Source organism: Arachis hypogaea, chromosome 18 (genome assembly GCF_003086295.3).
Source record: "Arachis hypogaea cultivar Tifrunner chromosome 18, arahy.Tifrunner.gnm2.J5K5, whole genome shotgun sequence".
Lineage (NCBI taxonomy): Eukaryota > Viridiplantae > Streptophyta > Magnoliopsida > Fabales > Fabaceae > Arachis > Arachis hypogaea.
Genome location: NC_092053.1, coordinates 10,546,357 through 10,563,313, shown reverse-complemented (window position 1 = coordinate 10,563,313; position 16,957 = coordinate 10,546,357). Strand labels below are relative to the sequence as shown.

Below are 16,957 nucleotides of genomic sequence, written 5' to 3'. Positions count from 1 at the left end.
CTTCAGATGCACTGTCCTCTTCTTTTATCGTGTGGGCTTCAGATGCACTGTCCTCTTCTTTTATCATGTGGGTTGATTCCGTTTCATTATTGCTTTCTTCATATATTTCTGAGGCACATAGCTGGCACTTGTAGTCTTCTCTATCTTTTATCAAATAGCAGAGATTCCTCTTTGTCCCTTCAGGGAGCTTTTCTAAAAGTCCAGATAAATTATAGAATGCTGATTCAAATTCCACCAAGAGTCTCATCTCTCTTTCTTCGATTTCATTTCTTTTACTGGACACAAGCAGAGTATTTCTACTTTTATAATTAATCCTTGTGTGAGATTCCTTCGTTATTTTTTGAGTTCTTTCAAAGACCCTTGCTAATGTGCTGGCTAGTCTTCCTTCATGACTGTAAATTGTTAAATCTTGAATTCGATCAATTGGTTAAAAATTTCCTGGAAAGACGGACATGAATATTACTTGGTGTGCTGGAACCAAGCATTCTTCTTCTTCATTAAAAATAGGTTGACTGTTTGTAAATTTTAGGGATACATCCCTTGGATTTATATTGTCAATCATATTTTTAAATCTCTTTACTGCATCAACAAATCCTGCAAGAAACTCACTAATAATTTTTAGATCATTAAAAATTAAAATTGTATCAATTAATCCATACTGGAAAAACTGATAAGTGTCAGATGGGGAAGCATCTGGAAAGATAACCAGCTTTGTTAGCTGTTCTTTGGCAATAGGATAATATTCCAAAATTGCCCTTTTTTTTTCAGTCCAATTCAGGACTATATTAAGGGTTTCTTTGAGATTTGATCTACAAACCCTTTTCTTTTTCTTCATTTCAGCCCATGTAGGAATGTTTCTTATTATTCCTGTTCTCTGAGTTTGAATTGGAGCTTTATCTGCTCTTTTTAGGGTTTGCTCTAGATGAAGAGCTTCATATTCCCTGAAGGATTCCTTTGCCTCTTCCAGTGTTAAAAATCCTCCTTTATGAATTATCCTTGATTGATGTGTGAATGGTGCTGCTTTTTTCCAGGCATCATATACTCCTTTCATGGGGCCATTATAAATTACATAATATTTTTTATCTTGGGTGAATTTTTTAATAATTTCAGCAATTGTTATATTTTCTGAAATTTTTTCTTCACCTGATTTGTCCACCATGCTTAGCTGGCTGAACTCTGATGGTTTCGCTTGTTGTGTTGATTTTATTGCTTCAATGGCCTTCTTGAGAGATTGGATCTGTGTTCTTATTTGCTGACAATGCTTGCATTTTTCGAGTTCTTGCTCATATTTTTGAATTTCTTGATCTAATGCGTTGTAGACGAACTCCATTCTCTTGTTAATGTATCTGCAATAACATTTTTGTCACCCTTAATATATTCAATCTTTATTGGATATTGTAACAAAAATAATTGCCATCTTACCAATCGTCCATGATTATAATCAACTTTTAAATTATATCGTATGAAACCTGTTAGGTAACTTGAATCTGTCCTTAATGTAAATTCTCTTGGTAGTAAATCAATTTTCCATTTTTTAAGAGATTTAATTGTTGCTAGAGTTTCCTTTTCATGAGTAGTATATCTCTATTCTGTTGGAGTAAAAGTCCCTGAAATATACCTGCAAAGTAATTCCTTTGGGGAATATTTAGAATCTAGTGATTCTTTTTCTTGTTCCAAACTTTTTATAACTTTCTTAGCTTTTAGACATCCTGACCAGGTTATGTTCGAAGCATCTGTTTCTACTATTAAGTAGTCGTTTTCTTCTGGAATATAAAGTTCTGGAAGTTTTTCACATAATTCTTTGACTCTTTGAATTTGTATACTATCTTTTTCTTCCCATTTTCATTCTTTTTTAGTATTTATTTTTGAGAATAAGCTTTTAGTGTATTCTGTTATATTTTTTAAAAATCCTTTATCAGAAATATAATTTATACACCCTAAAAATCTTTGTAATTGTTTTCTATCTTCTATTTTATTAGGAAATAAATGTATCTTTTCTAAAATATTTGGTTGAAGTTTTAGCTTTCCTTGAGTGGATAGAATTAATCCAAGAAACTCTATTTCTTATTTTGCTATTCTTGCTTTCTTTTTGCTAAGAACTAATCCTTTTTCTTTACATCTTTCTAAAACTATTAATAATTTTTGAAAATGATCTTCTTTATCCTGTTTTGTAAAAATTAATATATCATCAATGTAAACTAAAACAAATTCATTTAACTCTTTTAAATTTTCTTCCATAAATCTTTGATAAATACCTGGGGCTTGTTTTAATCCGAATGGTAATACATTCCATTCATAGAGCAACACACTTGTTGATTCTTTTGTTGGGCAAGTAAAAGCAGTTAATTTCTTTGTTTCTTCGTCTAAACGAAGTTGCCAATATCCTGATTTTGCATCAAGAGATGAAAACCAAGTTGCTCCTTTGATTTTTTCTAAAATAGAATCTTTTCTTGGAAATTTATGAGCATCACCAATAGTTGCTTCATTCATCTTCTTATAATTAATTACCATTCTTCGTTTTCCTCTTTTAATTTTATTATTGTTTTCGACATAAAAGGCTGGAGTCGCATGAGAACTTTTACTTAATCTTATAATTCCTTTTTCCAAAAGATCTTTACATTCTAATGAGAACTCTTTTCTATCTCTTGCGGAATAAAGAATTTTATTTGGAACATTTATTTCTTTTGTAGGATCTTTTAATTTAATGCTTACTAATTCTTTATTTGTATTTTTAATATCTAAAGGATTTTCAGCGCAAATTTCATCCAAAAGTTCTTCTATCTTTATTTCAATATTATTTTTTGGAATATTTATCTGAAAATATAAATTTAAATAACATGTTTCTAATATAGAAAATATTTTAAATTTTAAAATCTTATCTATAGTAGTAGTTGGTATTTTTATACGTTTTGATTTTTGATTTATTGAAGAATCGTGTGGAGCTTTTAAAACTATTTATGTTAATTCTTGAATGAATGGATGATATAGCTTTAAAAAGTTATTTCCTATAATAAAATCCATTCCAGAATCTAACATATATATAGATGGAACAATGAACCTATAATTTTGAATAAATATTTCAGCCATCTCTGCTTTTTGGTCAATTTTATGTATTGATTTGTCAGCTATTCTAACTCTTAATGATTTCTTTAATTTTTTCCAATCAAGTTTTATATTTGTACTAGCAAAGCATTGTGTTGCTCCAGTATCTATGAAAGCATTTATAAACTTTTCTGTTATTTTTATAGTAATAAATGTGGCATTATTACTCAGTCTCTGAGTCTGTTTCTGAGACATATTCAAAAATATAGTCTAAGTTATCATATGATTCTTCTAATGGTTCCATGAAACAAGACTTAGCAATTTCTATTTGTTTGGTAAGGTCCTTTTTATCCTTCTTTTTTGGACATTCATTTGCATAGTGTCCTTCTTCTTGGCAATACCAACACTTATAATTTTCTTTTTTATTTGGACAATAGTCATTTTTTTGTCTTTTATTTTTATTGTTATTTCTTTTTCTAAAATACCTATTTTTTCTCCAGTTTGGATAGTATTTTCTTTTTCTAAATTGATATTTTCTTTTTCTTTGAAAATTTTTATTAAGACCATATTTTTGAGGTATTTCTTCATTATCCTGACAGCAAATTCTAATTATATTTGCAAATCTTTTTTGAGTCGCTTCTTGCATACAACGTTCTTTTATTTCCTCTCTTATTGCAGAGGTTGCTCCACCAAAATTATTTTCAATTGTCCCTCTATTTATTTCTCTTATAAATCTTTCCATTATAAATTCATTAGCAGGATATGGAAGTTTTGTTATATACATACTAAGATAATGGTCTTTATCTTCTTCTTTTAATTTATAATAATGTATTCTATATTCACATATATAAGATTCCACATTACATAATCATATATTTGAATATTAGCTAAATGGTTTTTTTGCTTCTTGATATTCTTTATTATAGACTTCTTGTCTATGATCTATAATATTTTTTCCAAAAAATTCTTTATATAGAATCATCATTATATGTAATATCTTGTCATAAGCTGTTGTTTTTGTTGCTAATTCTTCTATTATTTGGTTTTCTATTGATGTCATATAATCTCTTACAGTTCCTTTAGTATGAAACCCTATATAATTCCAGATATCTCTTCCAAACAATTCACTAAGTTTTGGATTAGTAAAGACTTCTAATAAAAAGGAATTCAACCAGTTCTCGAAAATTTCTTTTTCATTCTTTTTACAGTCTAAATCGAGCATTCTTTCTCCTTCCATTTCCTGGATTTTAGGAACGTATTTTGATGGTATTTTTGTGTACTTTGAATCTTTATTCATAAATCCCTTTTTAAAAGCATAATTTTCAAAACCTGTTTCCCATTTAAATTGAGATTGATTATCCTTAGATGTTCTAGCTTCATTTTTTACTTGTTTTGGAATTGTTGGTTCTTCATCACTTGAATAATCTAAGATGTGTTCTTCATTTTCTATATTTTCAGAATTTACTAATTCTTCTTCTATTTGAAATTCTTGTTCTATAATATTATTTTCTTGAGCCATTTTTAATTGTTTAAAAAGCATTGTAACTTCTTCTATTTTTTCTTCAATATTCATAATTTCAATGGTGGTTTTACTTTTAATTCTGTTATATTGATTATATTTTGAAAATTTTCTTCTTTGGGATTCTCTTTCTGAAAATATTTATTTAATATCTGTTTAATTTTGTTTATATTAGATTCCTCTTTTTCCTTATTTCTTTGAAATTTTATGGATACTAATATTTCTTCAAGCATATCTACTATAGAATTTAATTGTGGGTTAAAAGTATGATAAAGATGTGGGGAATAATTTCCATGGTAATATTTTTTAGAAATTCCGTGTGAAAAATAAGTTTTTTCAGGTTTTTGAAGTCCTTCAATAAAACTTATAGTAAAATAAAGATTTTGAGAAAAATCATTTTGCATTGATTTTAAGAATTCGGTGTCATTGCAATTAACATTAGTTAAAATCATTAGTTTTTGATCTATTAATTTTGATAATTTAATTATTTCTCTCTTAAATCTTCTAATTTACTTTTTTCCATTAGGTAACGCTTTTTTTATAAAAAGCTATGGTTCTAAGTGTTTTGTAGTGAAAAGTGTGGCTTTAGAATGTATGGTTTAGGTTTTGCCACGTAGGCGTCTTTAGAAAAAGTTGTTTGTAGGATCTTTATTTGAGTGGTGGCTTATTACAATAGTACAAAAAAAATGATAAAAAAATTAATATCTATATTCCAAAGTATATAAATAAATTTTTAATAATCAAATTAGTAACACATCAAGAATAGTCTTTCATTGCTTGAACTGCTTTCTCCATATTATTATCCGCGCAGTAGTGTTCTGCCAAACTTTCCCATGTAGACGCTTGCAATTGCTTGCCGCTATCCAAAAGCCTCTTGATACAAGCCTCAGCCTTATCCAACATACCCAATTTACAATAACTATGGATCATAAGATGTGGAATTCTGGTATCGAAAACTTTGTAATTGGACTCCCATTCTTCCATGATCTTCTCAGCTCCAAAAATGTCACCTAACTTCACCAAAGAGCTTAACATTAACAAGTGACCTTGGTTGTAAAATCGCTTCCTGAGTTTGCACTTCCCCCAAATTCCATAAACCTTAGCCTTATTACCAATACCAGCATATATAGTTAGAATAGATAAACAGGCAACAGGGTTGCCTAAAGCTAGCTGCTCTGATTTCTTCAGTGCTGACAAGGCCTTCTCGACATTGCCACCTTTCAGATAACCGTTTTTCTGCGTAGGTACGCCAACTAACAGTTACCAGAGGATCAACTTCCATCCTGATTAGTTACTTGTCTATCCCTTGTATGTCTGCAGCAACAACATGTGCATTCAAGAGAATAGTATATGTACCAGGCTCGCGTAGGTCCTTTTCCATCATTTCTTGCATTAGGCTATCCAATTTCTCATATTTGCCTAACTCTGCATACAGTTTCAACATCTTATTGTAACACATGGGGGAGGACATGGGATAAATCTCCCTGATTTTCTTCATCGGAGCCTCCACTTTCTCCAAAGATTTATGCTCTGCATAGCATTCCGCGAGGCAACATTTATCTTGAATTTAATTCGGGAATTAGGAATGTCTTGGTAGAAGTTCTCAGTTTGTTCAAGGCCACGAACTATCGATAGCAATTTGAGATGTCTGCTGAGGTCAAGTCATATTTTTCTGACTCACGCATCCATTCTGATAACTAACAAAAGCAATGTTCCATCAACTCTCCATATTAGGAGTCATTAGTCAAGCACAGCAATACTATAAGCATCGTTTAAAAAATTGAACTAACTAGTGAAACCTTGCTATCAATTATCATGATTCAATTGACTTACCCGGTTGAAATTATAATCGAATCAATGGTTGGGCAATACAAAAATATCAAAACACAACTATAAGTAAACCCTATCCTTATCCCGTTAGATTAATAAAACAAACACCACCATAGTATCTTGTCGTATACCATAAACTAACTAAACAAACTAGCATCGAAGTAACATAGAACAGAACATCATTTTCAACTTGCACAAACTTTGCCTAAATAAATGAAACAAAACAATGATCCGATTATAACTTATATTGTCAGTCACTACAAGACGAACATGAATCCCAATCAGAAACCAGCTGCATTCAGTGTTTTAGATGAAACTATGAAAGGGTACCATTGAATAAGCTTCACTATATCGTAAAAGAAAAGTAAAACCTCAAGGGCGTGCGTATAGCAACGTCTCCGACAGAGGCATGCGATGAGATATCGGATATTTTCGTGAGTGATGGATCCGCCATCTTGAACCCATTGGTTGAGAATGGAGGTCACTGGGGTTGTGGGGTCCCGATTATCCTGGACTATTTTAGCTTCGAGTTCATCGAAAGAATGAAAAGAAGAAATCAGTGATTTTGTTGAGTATAATTGATAGGCAGAAAGACGGGAGGTATTGAAAAGTTTGCAAATTGATCGAAATAACATCATCACTTCCACTCTCAACTCTCGACTCTGCGTTTCTCTCCTTCCTCAGAAGAAGGCCAAATATACGATTACGAATGAGAGAACGTGAACAGGCCCAAAAAAATAAAAAATAATATTAAAAAATAATTAAAAAATAATATTACGAAATTATAAGAGTTTGTCAATAAAAAATAATTCTTGTTTTATCAAAAAAAAAAAAAAGAATTTAAATAGTATATTTATCTATAATAATATTATAAAATTATAAATTTTTTAAAATAAATTAGATCTCAATATTTATCTTTTTTATAACTTTGAAAATTAATAATAACAAATATAAAAGATTTTATAAAATAAGAGAAAGAAAGGAACATAAGATTCGTATTCTGCTTTGACACCTCCTGTATAGTGAACAATATATATTATAAGTTAGCATTTTTTTTGTTAATAACACTTCTCTGATAAACGCTTTTGAAAAAAATATGTACGACAGTGAGATCTGAATAAATAATTTAAAAAGAGTGACATTTTGGTAATAAATTTTAAAAATTATATTCTAAGTAAAAAAGTTAAGAGAGATAAAGTGAATACTGAGTAGAGAAAAGGAAATTTTTTTTTTAATTTTAAAAAAAATATATTTCAATTGTAATAAAAAAATTAAAAAAAATGTTATGTGACATATTTTTATTATCAATTTGATAATATTAATAGATTTTAGTTTCACTTACAATAAAAAATATCAAGTGACATATTTCAGTTATTAAATTAGTAATTAGTGATAAAGAGTGTTAAAGATTAGTAAATTTTGTAATTTTTAGCCATCAATTAGTTATTATTAGTATTTTTAATGATATGAAATTTTATCTAATGGTATGAGATTACTCATTTTTCTTTTGCTGATTAAGTATTGGCCAAATTTTAATAAAAATACTGATTACCTAAATTTCTCATTAGTGATAATATAAAAGAGATAGAGTGAGTAGAGATAAAACAGAAAAGAAAAGAGAAAAAAGGAGAGACTCTTTTATTTTAAAAGAAAAAATTTAATTCAATTAAAATTTTGAGAGTATCATGGATTAGTAATAATATATAATAGAGTGAATATCCCACTCGGCACCTGAAAATTATCTCGAAAGGACAACGAGGCCTCCAAGAAAAAAAAACATTCAATCTGGCCTCTGATATTTTTTTTGGGACTGATTAGTCCCTATACCAAAAAAAATAACATTTAACTTTTTTTGGCATAAGAGTCTCGTTGTCCTTTCGAATTAATTGTCAGAAACCGAATTGAATTTTTTTTTGTCAAAGACCTCATTATTTTTCGAGGTAATTGTCAGAGGCTATTTTAGATTTTATTCTATATAATATATACAATGAATTAGTAATAACATATAAAAAAGATAAAACGGATTAAAGAGAGACAGAAAAACGTAAATGGAGAGTGCTTATTAAAGTGCATTTAAATTGCATTTTTATTTTTTATTTTTATTTTCATTTTCAGTATTTTTTTATTTTTTGAATTTTATGAAAGAAAAGAAAATAATGAAGACAATAAAATTCTGTTTTCACCTTTTATTTTCTTTTTTTTTTATAAAATTCTGAAAATAAAAAATATTTAAAATAAAAATAAAAAAATAAAAACATAAACTAAACACACTTTTAATTTTAGAGAAAAAAATTTTATTTCAATTACTCTCGTGTTAAAATATATAATTTAAAAAGTCAGAAGAGATAGAATAAATAAATGAGGAGGAGAGAACTTTTAGTCTTAAAAAAATATATATATCATTTTAAGGTACATGCTATGGTAAAGAGATGATTTTTTTTTGGATAGATGGTTTATATATCTATCTAAAAAAATGTGTTATATTATTTTTTCATTCATTTTTGAATTAAATCATGCACTCCTTTTCATTCGCTTTACGCAAAAACCTCTTTATTATAGAATTATTCATTTTAATTAATTATAGTGAGATAGAGTGTAATATGACATATTTTTATTGTCAAATTAATAATATATAATATATTTTAATTTTAGTTATGATAAAAAAATATTATATGATACATCTCGATTGTTTAATTAGTAGTTAGTAATAATATATATATAAAAAAATAAGAGTAAAGTATCGTTTTCGTCCCAACGTTTGGGGTAAATTTTATTTGTATCCTTAACGTTTATAAAAGTAATTCAATATTATCTTACTATCAATTATATTAACAAATCATATTATATTTTTCAATTATTCTCACTGAGATGTATTCATTCTCAATTAGGTCTCACTTGGATGTGTTTTATTTTAATATTATATCCACTATTTGTGTTTAGATTCAATTATGTCCCTAGAAAAGTGAATTATGTAAATGTTGTAGGGATTATTTTCAACATTTGATGAGCTATTTTTCGGAGTAGATCATCGATTTTATCCCAAATATTTGTATTCTAACTTTAAGAAGAGATTTTTTAAACTCAAACTAAAGCAATCATGATGTGTAATTGACAATAGGATAACATTGAATCACTTTTACAAACGTTAGGGATACAAATAGGACGATTTAAATGTTAGGGACACAAATAGGATTTACCCCAAACGTTGGGGACAAAAATGATACTTTACTCAAAAAATAAAGTATGTAGAGAAAGAAGAGACATAAAAAAAAGAAGAAGAATAAGAGATCTCTTTGATTTTGAAGAAAAAGATTCAATAGACTTCAATTTAATTATAACGAAAGAGTGTCATATTGCCATGTAATAAATTTTAGTTGTAAAATTAATAATATAATAGATATAAAATTTAACTAATATATTCCTTAAGGATATATTTTTAAAATATAATAATAGAAAATTTTTAATGTTTTTGATGTATTTAATGCATTGAAAATGTAAAAAAAATATTTTTAATAATAACTGTTATAAAACATTTTTTTATGGTATGCTTAGGATACAAGTTAACAAAACTCTAATATATAATAGATATACATTAAGCGATGATTCGTCTATTTAAATTGGCTTTTAAATTACGTTTTTTAAAATTAATTATTTTTATTTATGTGACCATTATATTTGTGTAAAACCTAAACTCTTTAACATCAATATTATATGAAAATTAAATTTTAAAAATATGTCATTTTCTTATGAAAAAATATCTTTTTTGGTTTTTGATTATTTGTCTAAAGAACAAAGTGACCGTTCGCAGTTCAAAATTTTTTAATCGTTTCCCAATCATTCAAGTAATTATTCTAAATGGTCCTTAACTATTAAGTAATTGGTATAAGTAGCTTCTGCAAATGATAATTAGTGAAGTGTCAAAAACTATTTAGACACTACGGTTGAGAACCGAATAGAAGTTTTCAAATTGTATCAGTCATTTTATCTTTTGAATAAATAATCAGATCCGAAGATGACTCTTTTATTATCTAGGATTGATTAGGTATATAATTAGGTTTTGATACGTATAAATGCGCAATAATATAAGAATAAAGTTTTACATTTAAATAAAATATTTAATTAAGTCTAACTAAATTATTATAACAACTTTTGAAATCACGCGCCTTCTTCTTTTCTGTTTTTTTCTCCTCTTTCTCTTTCTTTCTCTTCTTTTTTTTTTTACTAACATCTCAGATGCTGTTTTTTCTTCTCCTTAGTTTTTCTCTTTTTTCTTTCATTATTGTCGTCACCACTATCATCGTTACCTTCTCCTCTTTTTCCCTTTTTTCATTCAATTTTTTCTTTTCATTTGTTTTCCTCCTCTTCCTTCTCCATCATCATCATCATCGTTATAATTATATCGTCGTCATTATCGTCGTTATCGTCATCTTCTTTATTGTTATCGTCGTTATTATTACCGTTATCGTTGAATTTTTGTCATATTAACAACGTTGTCCAATCCAAAATTAATTTGGATGTGTTTTATTTTTGTTCATAATTCAGTCATGTTTGTGTGCTTATTTTCGAAATGAGTTTGCGTGTCGTAATCATTAAGTAATTTCGGTATAAAAACTAAGAAACTTATGTGTATTTGTTAAGAAATTTCGATGTATTTTTATTCTGATAAGTTCTGCATAATTCAAAATTCAGCACAACGATGAGGGGTCAAACCCTTCCTTCTTCAAAGTAAGAAAGAATATTATCTACAACCCGACCAAAAAGCACACAATTATCCAATTATTCTCGCACATTAACTTGCTAATGAAATGTCGCAGTACGAAAGTGTAAATCATTCCATAACTATTTGCGTTAGGCTATGATAAATTACTCTAAGTCTTGCAACTGCTTCTTCTTAGCTTCTTCTTCTTTTTCATCATCATCTTCTTTTTTTTCTTATTCATCTTTTTCTTCTTGTTTTACACTCTTACAAAGAATAAAAATAATGAACCTACATTCATTCAACTAAAAGAAAGAAAGAAATAAAAAAAAAAAAAGAAAAAATGCAGCATTAAAGAAGACACTTTTGTTTTTTTTAGCAAAGTTTCGGTGTAAAAACTAAGAAATTTATGTGTATTTATTTAGAAATTTCAGTGTATTTTTATTTTGATAAATTTTTGATAATTTAAAATTCTTCATCTTCCTCCTTTTCCTCCTCTTTTTTTCTTATTCATCTTTTTCTTTTTGTTTTATCTTCTCAAGTTTCTTCTTGTTTTACTCTCTTAATAAGAATAAAGACAAAAAACATAAACAAAGAAGAAGAAAAAATAGATAATGGTGCAAAATTACTAGGAAGAGGATAAATCTACGTTCATTCAACTAAAAGAAAGAAAGAAATAAGGAAAAAAAATATAGCATTAAAAAAGATATTTTTGTACTTTTGTAGTAAAGTTTCGATATAAAAACTAACAAATTTATGTGTACTTGTTAATAAATTTTGGTGTATTTTTATTCTAATAAGTTTTGCATAATTTAAAATTCTTCTTCTTCCTCTTCTTCCTCCTCATCCTGCTTCTTCTTCTTCATTTTCATCATTATCTTCTTTTTATTTTTATTCATCTTTTCCTTCTTATTTTACCTTCTCAAATTTCTTCTTGTTTTACTCTCTTAACAAGAATAAAAAATTAAAAACAAAAAAATTAAATAAAGAAGAAGAAACACATAATGCTGCAAAATTATTAAGAAGACGATGAACCTACATTCATTCAACTAAAAGAAAGAAAGAAATAAGGAAAAAAGAAGAAGAAAAGAAATACAGCATTAAAGAAGATATTTTTGTGCTTTTGTAGCAAAGTTTCAGTATAAAAACTAAGAAATTTAGGTATATTTTAGTGTATTTTTATTCTGATAAGTTATGCATAATTCAAAACTCTTTCTTTTCCTCCTCCTCATATTCTATTGCCTTTTTTTCATCATCTTCTTCTTATTTCATTATCTTATAATTCTTTTTGTTTCACTCTTTTAAAAAGAATAAAAAAAAAAGAAAAATCAATGCAGCAAAATTACTAGAAAGAAAATGAAGAAAAGAAAGAACGCAGCAACAACAATAAAAGAACAATGATAAAGAAAAAACATGCAAAGAAGAAGAAAGACCGCAACGAAGAAGGAGGAGGAATGCCAAAAAAAAAAGAAGAATACAAAGAAAAAGAATGAACGCCAAGACGAAGAAAAATATGTTTACATTAGTGAAGTACACGTGTACACGTATAATGAAAATGATTTTTGTTGGATTTAGACTAATTTAGTTACACTTGGTTAGCAAAAAACTTAAATATATAGTATTATTGTTAATTACTGCCGTATAACGAGAATATGACTACTACTGTTAGTTTGTAGAACAGTCATATTACTATAACTATCTACATTTTGTCAATACATTATGCCAGCTAAATGTTTTTTATTAAGATTTTTGCTAAAAAGTCATCTAAATATTAATTAAAATTATTATAAAAGAAAAAATTTCATCATCTTCTTACCGAGTATCTTTAGAACACTAAAAACACTCTTACCTAAATTTTTACTAAACTATTAATTTGAGTTGTATATCCACACGTGTCAATTGGGGTATTCGGACTTGCAATTGACGGCAGTACCATGGATAAGAGGATTTACCGGAATATTTGCAGTAGCTTCTTCCGAGTTGAATGCTTTGGTTTGATGTAGTGATGATGATGAGTTAAGAATCGACCAAGATTACGTTTGAATTTTGTATCTAACAGAGACGAAGAGATAGAGACAAAGAAACAAACATATTCTTTCCTTTTTTTTTTCAACAGAAAAACTGTGTCTCTATTTTTTTCTTCATAACGAAACAAGTTTCTATATCTATGGTTTTGTAACTTGAGAGACACTCCATTACCTGAAAACCCTGGTGGTAGCAACTGTAATGCATCAAACCACCCATGGGATGATGTCCAAAACCAGCAATAGCAGAAAGAATTTTTTCTTAATTGCACAATTGAAGAGTGATATAGTAATCCAGTTAATTAGTTGTAGTACATTTAAATTAACTTACTTTATACTTAACATAATCTACGATAAAAACAAATAATAATTATAAAAATATCTATAGACGCTTAAAATCATGGAGGGTGAAATAAAAAAATGCATTTCCTAAACATTGTTTAAAAGTTGAAGTGAAAAAAATAGATCGCTGATTTAATGGCAAATCATGATGAAAGATTCAACTTCAGTCTCTACTACATTAAACAAAGGTGGACAAAAAGTAATCACTAATCTGTCAGCTATGACTACATAATCTACTCTTTCTTGGCCACATTTTGAGACATGTAATTTAGTTCTGCGACTAAACTTTACCTTCAAACATCATTTGTATCCTCATCAAGATGTTCAGTGTCTTCATCTAATTGATTTTCCACTCTAATCAGATCAATGGCTTTTGCATCAGGGATTTCACCATGAACATAACTTACTAGTTTATCATAGGTTGCAACAGAGAGATAACCACCATCACTATAGAACTTGAGAATCTGAAGCACTGAGTCCAAATCTCCTTTTTCCTTCAGGTACTCTAAAGATGCAGCCAAAACTAAGGGATTAGGCCTCCATCTTGGTCTTTTTGCCGAGAGCACATTCTTCATTGCTTGAACTGCTTTCTCCATATCATTATCTGTGCAATAGTGATCTGCCAAATTATCCCATGTAGACGCATGCAATTGCCTGCCACTATCCAAAAGCCTCTTGATATAAGCCTCAACCTTATCCAACATACCCAATTTACAATAAGCACGGATCATAAGATGTGGAATTCTGGTGTCGAAAACTTTATAATTGGATTCCCATTCTTCCAAGATCTTCTCTGCTCCATCAATGTCAGCTAGCTTCACCAAAGAGCTTAACATACAGAGGTAATCTTTGTTCTGAAATCCATTCAAGGCTTTGCACTTATCCCAAATTCGATAAACCTCATCCTTATTACCAATAGTAGCATATATAGTTTGAATAGATTCATAGGCAAGCCTCTTGCTCCTGCCTACAGCTAATCGCTCTGATTTCTTCAGTGCTGACAAGGCCTTCTCGACATTGCCACCTTTCAGATATCCATTTGCTGCAGTAGTGTAAGTATACCAATCAACAGTTGCAAGAGGATCAGCTTCCATCCTCATTAGTAACTTCTCCATCCCTTCTATGTCTGCAGCAGCCACATACGCATTCAACCGAATAGTATATGTAGCACCGTTGCATATGTCCTTTTCCATCATTTCTCGCATTAGACTATCCAATTTGTCATATTTTCCTAACTGCGCATAGAGTTTCAACATCATATTGTAACACGTGGGGGAGTTCACAGGACAAACCTTCTTAATTTTCTTCATGATAGCCTCTGCTTTCTCCAAAGATTTATGCTCTGCATAGCATTTCAAGAGGGCAGCATTTACCTTGAATCCAATTAGGGCATCAGGAATGCCTCTGTAGAAGCTCTCGGTTTGTTCAAGGCCACGAACTTTCGATATCAAGTTGAGATGTTTAGCAACGTCTCCTGGGGTCAAGTTATATTTACTTGACTCACTCATCCATTCTGATATCTAACAAAAGCAATGTTTCATCAACTCCCGATATTAGGTGCCATTAGTCAAGCACAACAATACTATAAACATCGTTTTAAAAATTGAACTAACTCGTAAACCTCCCTATCAATTATCACGATTCAATTGACTTACCCGGTTGAAATTATAATCTAATCAATGATTAGGCAATACAAAAATATCAATAACAAGTAACAACTATAACTAAAACTTATCCTTATCCATATCCCTTTAGAAGTGATAAGATTAATGAAACAAACGCCACCATAGTATCTTATCGTATACATAAACTAACTAAACAAACTAGCACCAAAGTAACATAGAACAGAACATAATTTTCAACTTGCACAAACTTTGCCTAAATAAATGAAACAAAACAATGATCCGACTATAATTTATATTGTCAGCCACCAAAAACGAACATGAATCCGAATCAGAAACAAGCTGCATTCAGTGTGTAAGATTAAAGGGGTACCATTGAATAAGCTTTACTATATCCTAAAAGAAAGGTAAAGATTGGAACTTGAAGTGTAAAACCTGAAGGGCGTGCGTGTAGCGACGTGAATAAGAGAGGGTTGAGATGAGATGTTGGATTTGCTTGTGAGTGAGGGATCCGCCATGTTGAAGCCATTGGTTGAGAACGGGAGTCAGTGGGATTGTGGGGTCCCCATTATCCCCAATTATTTGATGATGGAGTTCTGAGAAAGAAGAAGAAGAAGAAAGAAGTGATTCTGTTGAGTATAATTGATAGGCAGAAACACGTGAGCTATTGAAAAGTTTGAAACTTGATCGAAACAACATCGTCACTTTCACTCTCAACTCTCAAGTCTGCGTTTCTCTCCTTCCTCACAACTAGGGCGAGTATACGAATGCCCAACAAACACTGACCGATGATTCGTGATTTTAAATTATTTTTTAAACAGTATATTTAAAAACTAATTAAATTATTTTTATTGATGTGACAATTATATTTATGTAAAATCCTAAATTATTTTACATCAACAAAATATTATGATGTACAGACAGATACGAGACACGATACGATATGAGATATGTGGATACATGAATTTTAAAATTTTATAAAACATGGAGACACAACATATATATAAAATATAAAGTATTTTTTAGATAAATTATAATAAAATTTTTGATATTTCATTAATATTAAAATATAAAATAATTTTTTAACCACTTTTAATGTCTTTTAACTATATAAAAGTATCTAAAACATTTTTATTTTAATATATAATAATATATATTATTTCTAAACTCATTTTAAGAATACATATTAAGAATAAGGCTGGACACACTGATGGCATTTAAGTGTATCCAAGTGTGTCCAGAGAAAAAATTTTTATTTTTTAGTAAGACACGGTTGGACACGGCAAACACGCGTATCGAACGAGCGTCGATGAGTGTCATATCTGAAATGTGTCCAACACGCGGACACGACAACTCAACGAAGTGTCCATGCTTTATAGACAAAATGTGAACATTAAATTCTAAAAATATGTCATTTTTAATTTTTGGGTAAAGTACATTTTTTATTTTTAATATTTTTGAACTTTTTTAAAAATATCTCTAATGTTTATTTTGATTTAATTTTGTCTCTAACGTTTAAAAATATTTCAATTGACCCTTCTTCTTTCTCCTCTTTAATGATTTTATTTGTTGTCTGAGAATAAAATTAAAAAATCAGAAAAAAGAATAAGGCTCAATTCATCGTAATAATATAAAAGCAACGGCTCAATTCACCATAATTATATAAAAATAGCAACAAATTAACGTATTATAATATAATAACTGAAACTAAAAAAAATTAAAAAGCTTACCTGATAATGTGAAGACAAAATGCGGAGGGAGAATAGGGAGACCAAGCACGATGATGCAAAGACTGATGAGGAAGAGGCAGAAGCGACACAAGCAGCGATAAAAGCCCCATCGGATAAGGACACGATGATGACGATGAGAGACACACAGTGGC

At 29.1% G+C, this 16,957-nt stretch overlaps 1 protein-coding gene and 1 long non-coding RNA gene across 2 annotated transcripts; both read right to left on the bottom strand.

Moving 5' to 3' along the window:
- Nucleotides 1–5,183: 5,183 nt before the first annotated feature.
- LOC112773168 (uncharacterized) lies at nt 5,184–7,102 on the bottom strand. The gene is made up of 2 exons (XR_003187829.3): nt 6,763–7,102; nt 5,184–6,258 (listed from the first exon to the last, which is right to left on the bottom strand). It is a non-coding gene; the product is annotated as an uncharacterized lncRNA (long non-coding RNA).
- Nucleotides 7,103–13,564: 6,462 nt separating this feature from the next.
- Nucleotides 13,565–15,883, bottom strand: LOC112771992 (pentatricopeptide repeat-containing protein At2g20710, mitochondrial). Its single transcript, XM_025816865.3, has 2 exons — nt 15,511–15,883; nt 13,565–14,973 (listed from the first exon to the last, which is right to left on the bottom strand). The coding sequence occupies exons 1-2, from the start codon at nt 15,772–15,774 to the stop codon at nt 13,747–13,749; spliced, it is 1,491 nt and encodes a 496-aa protein (XP_025672650.1). The 5' UTR covers nt 15,775–15,883; the 3' UTR covers nt 13,565–13,746.
- Nucleotides 15,884–16,957: the final 1,074 nt, after the last annotated feature.

Coding starts and splice junctions, on each gene's coding strand:
- LOC112771992 (XM_025816865.3), bottom strand. CDS start 15,774: ATGTTGTTTCGATCAAGTTTCAAACTTTTCAATAGCTCACGTGTTTCT. Junction 14,974..15,510: donor GCTACACGCACGCCCTTCAG/GTTTTACACTTC, acceptor TGCTTTTGTTAG/ATATCAGAATGGATGAGTGA.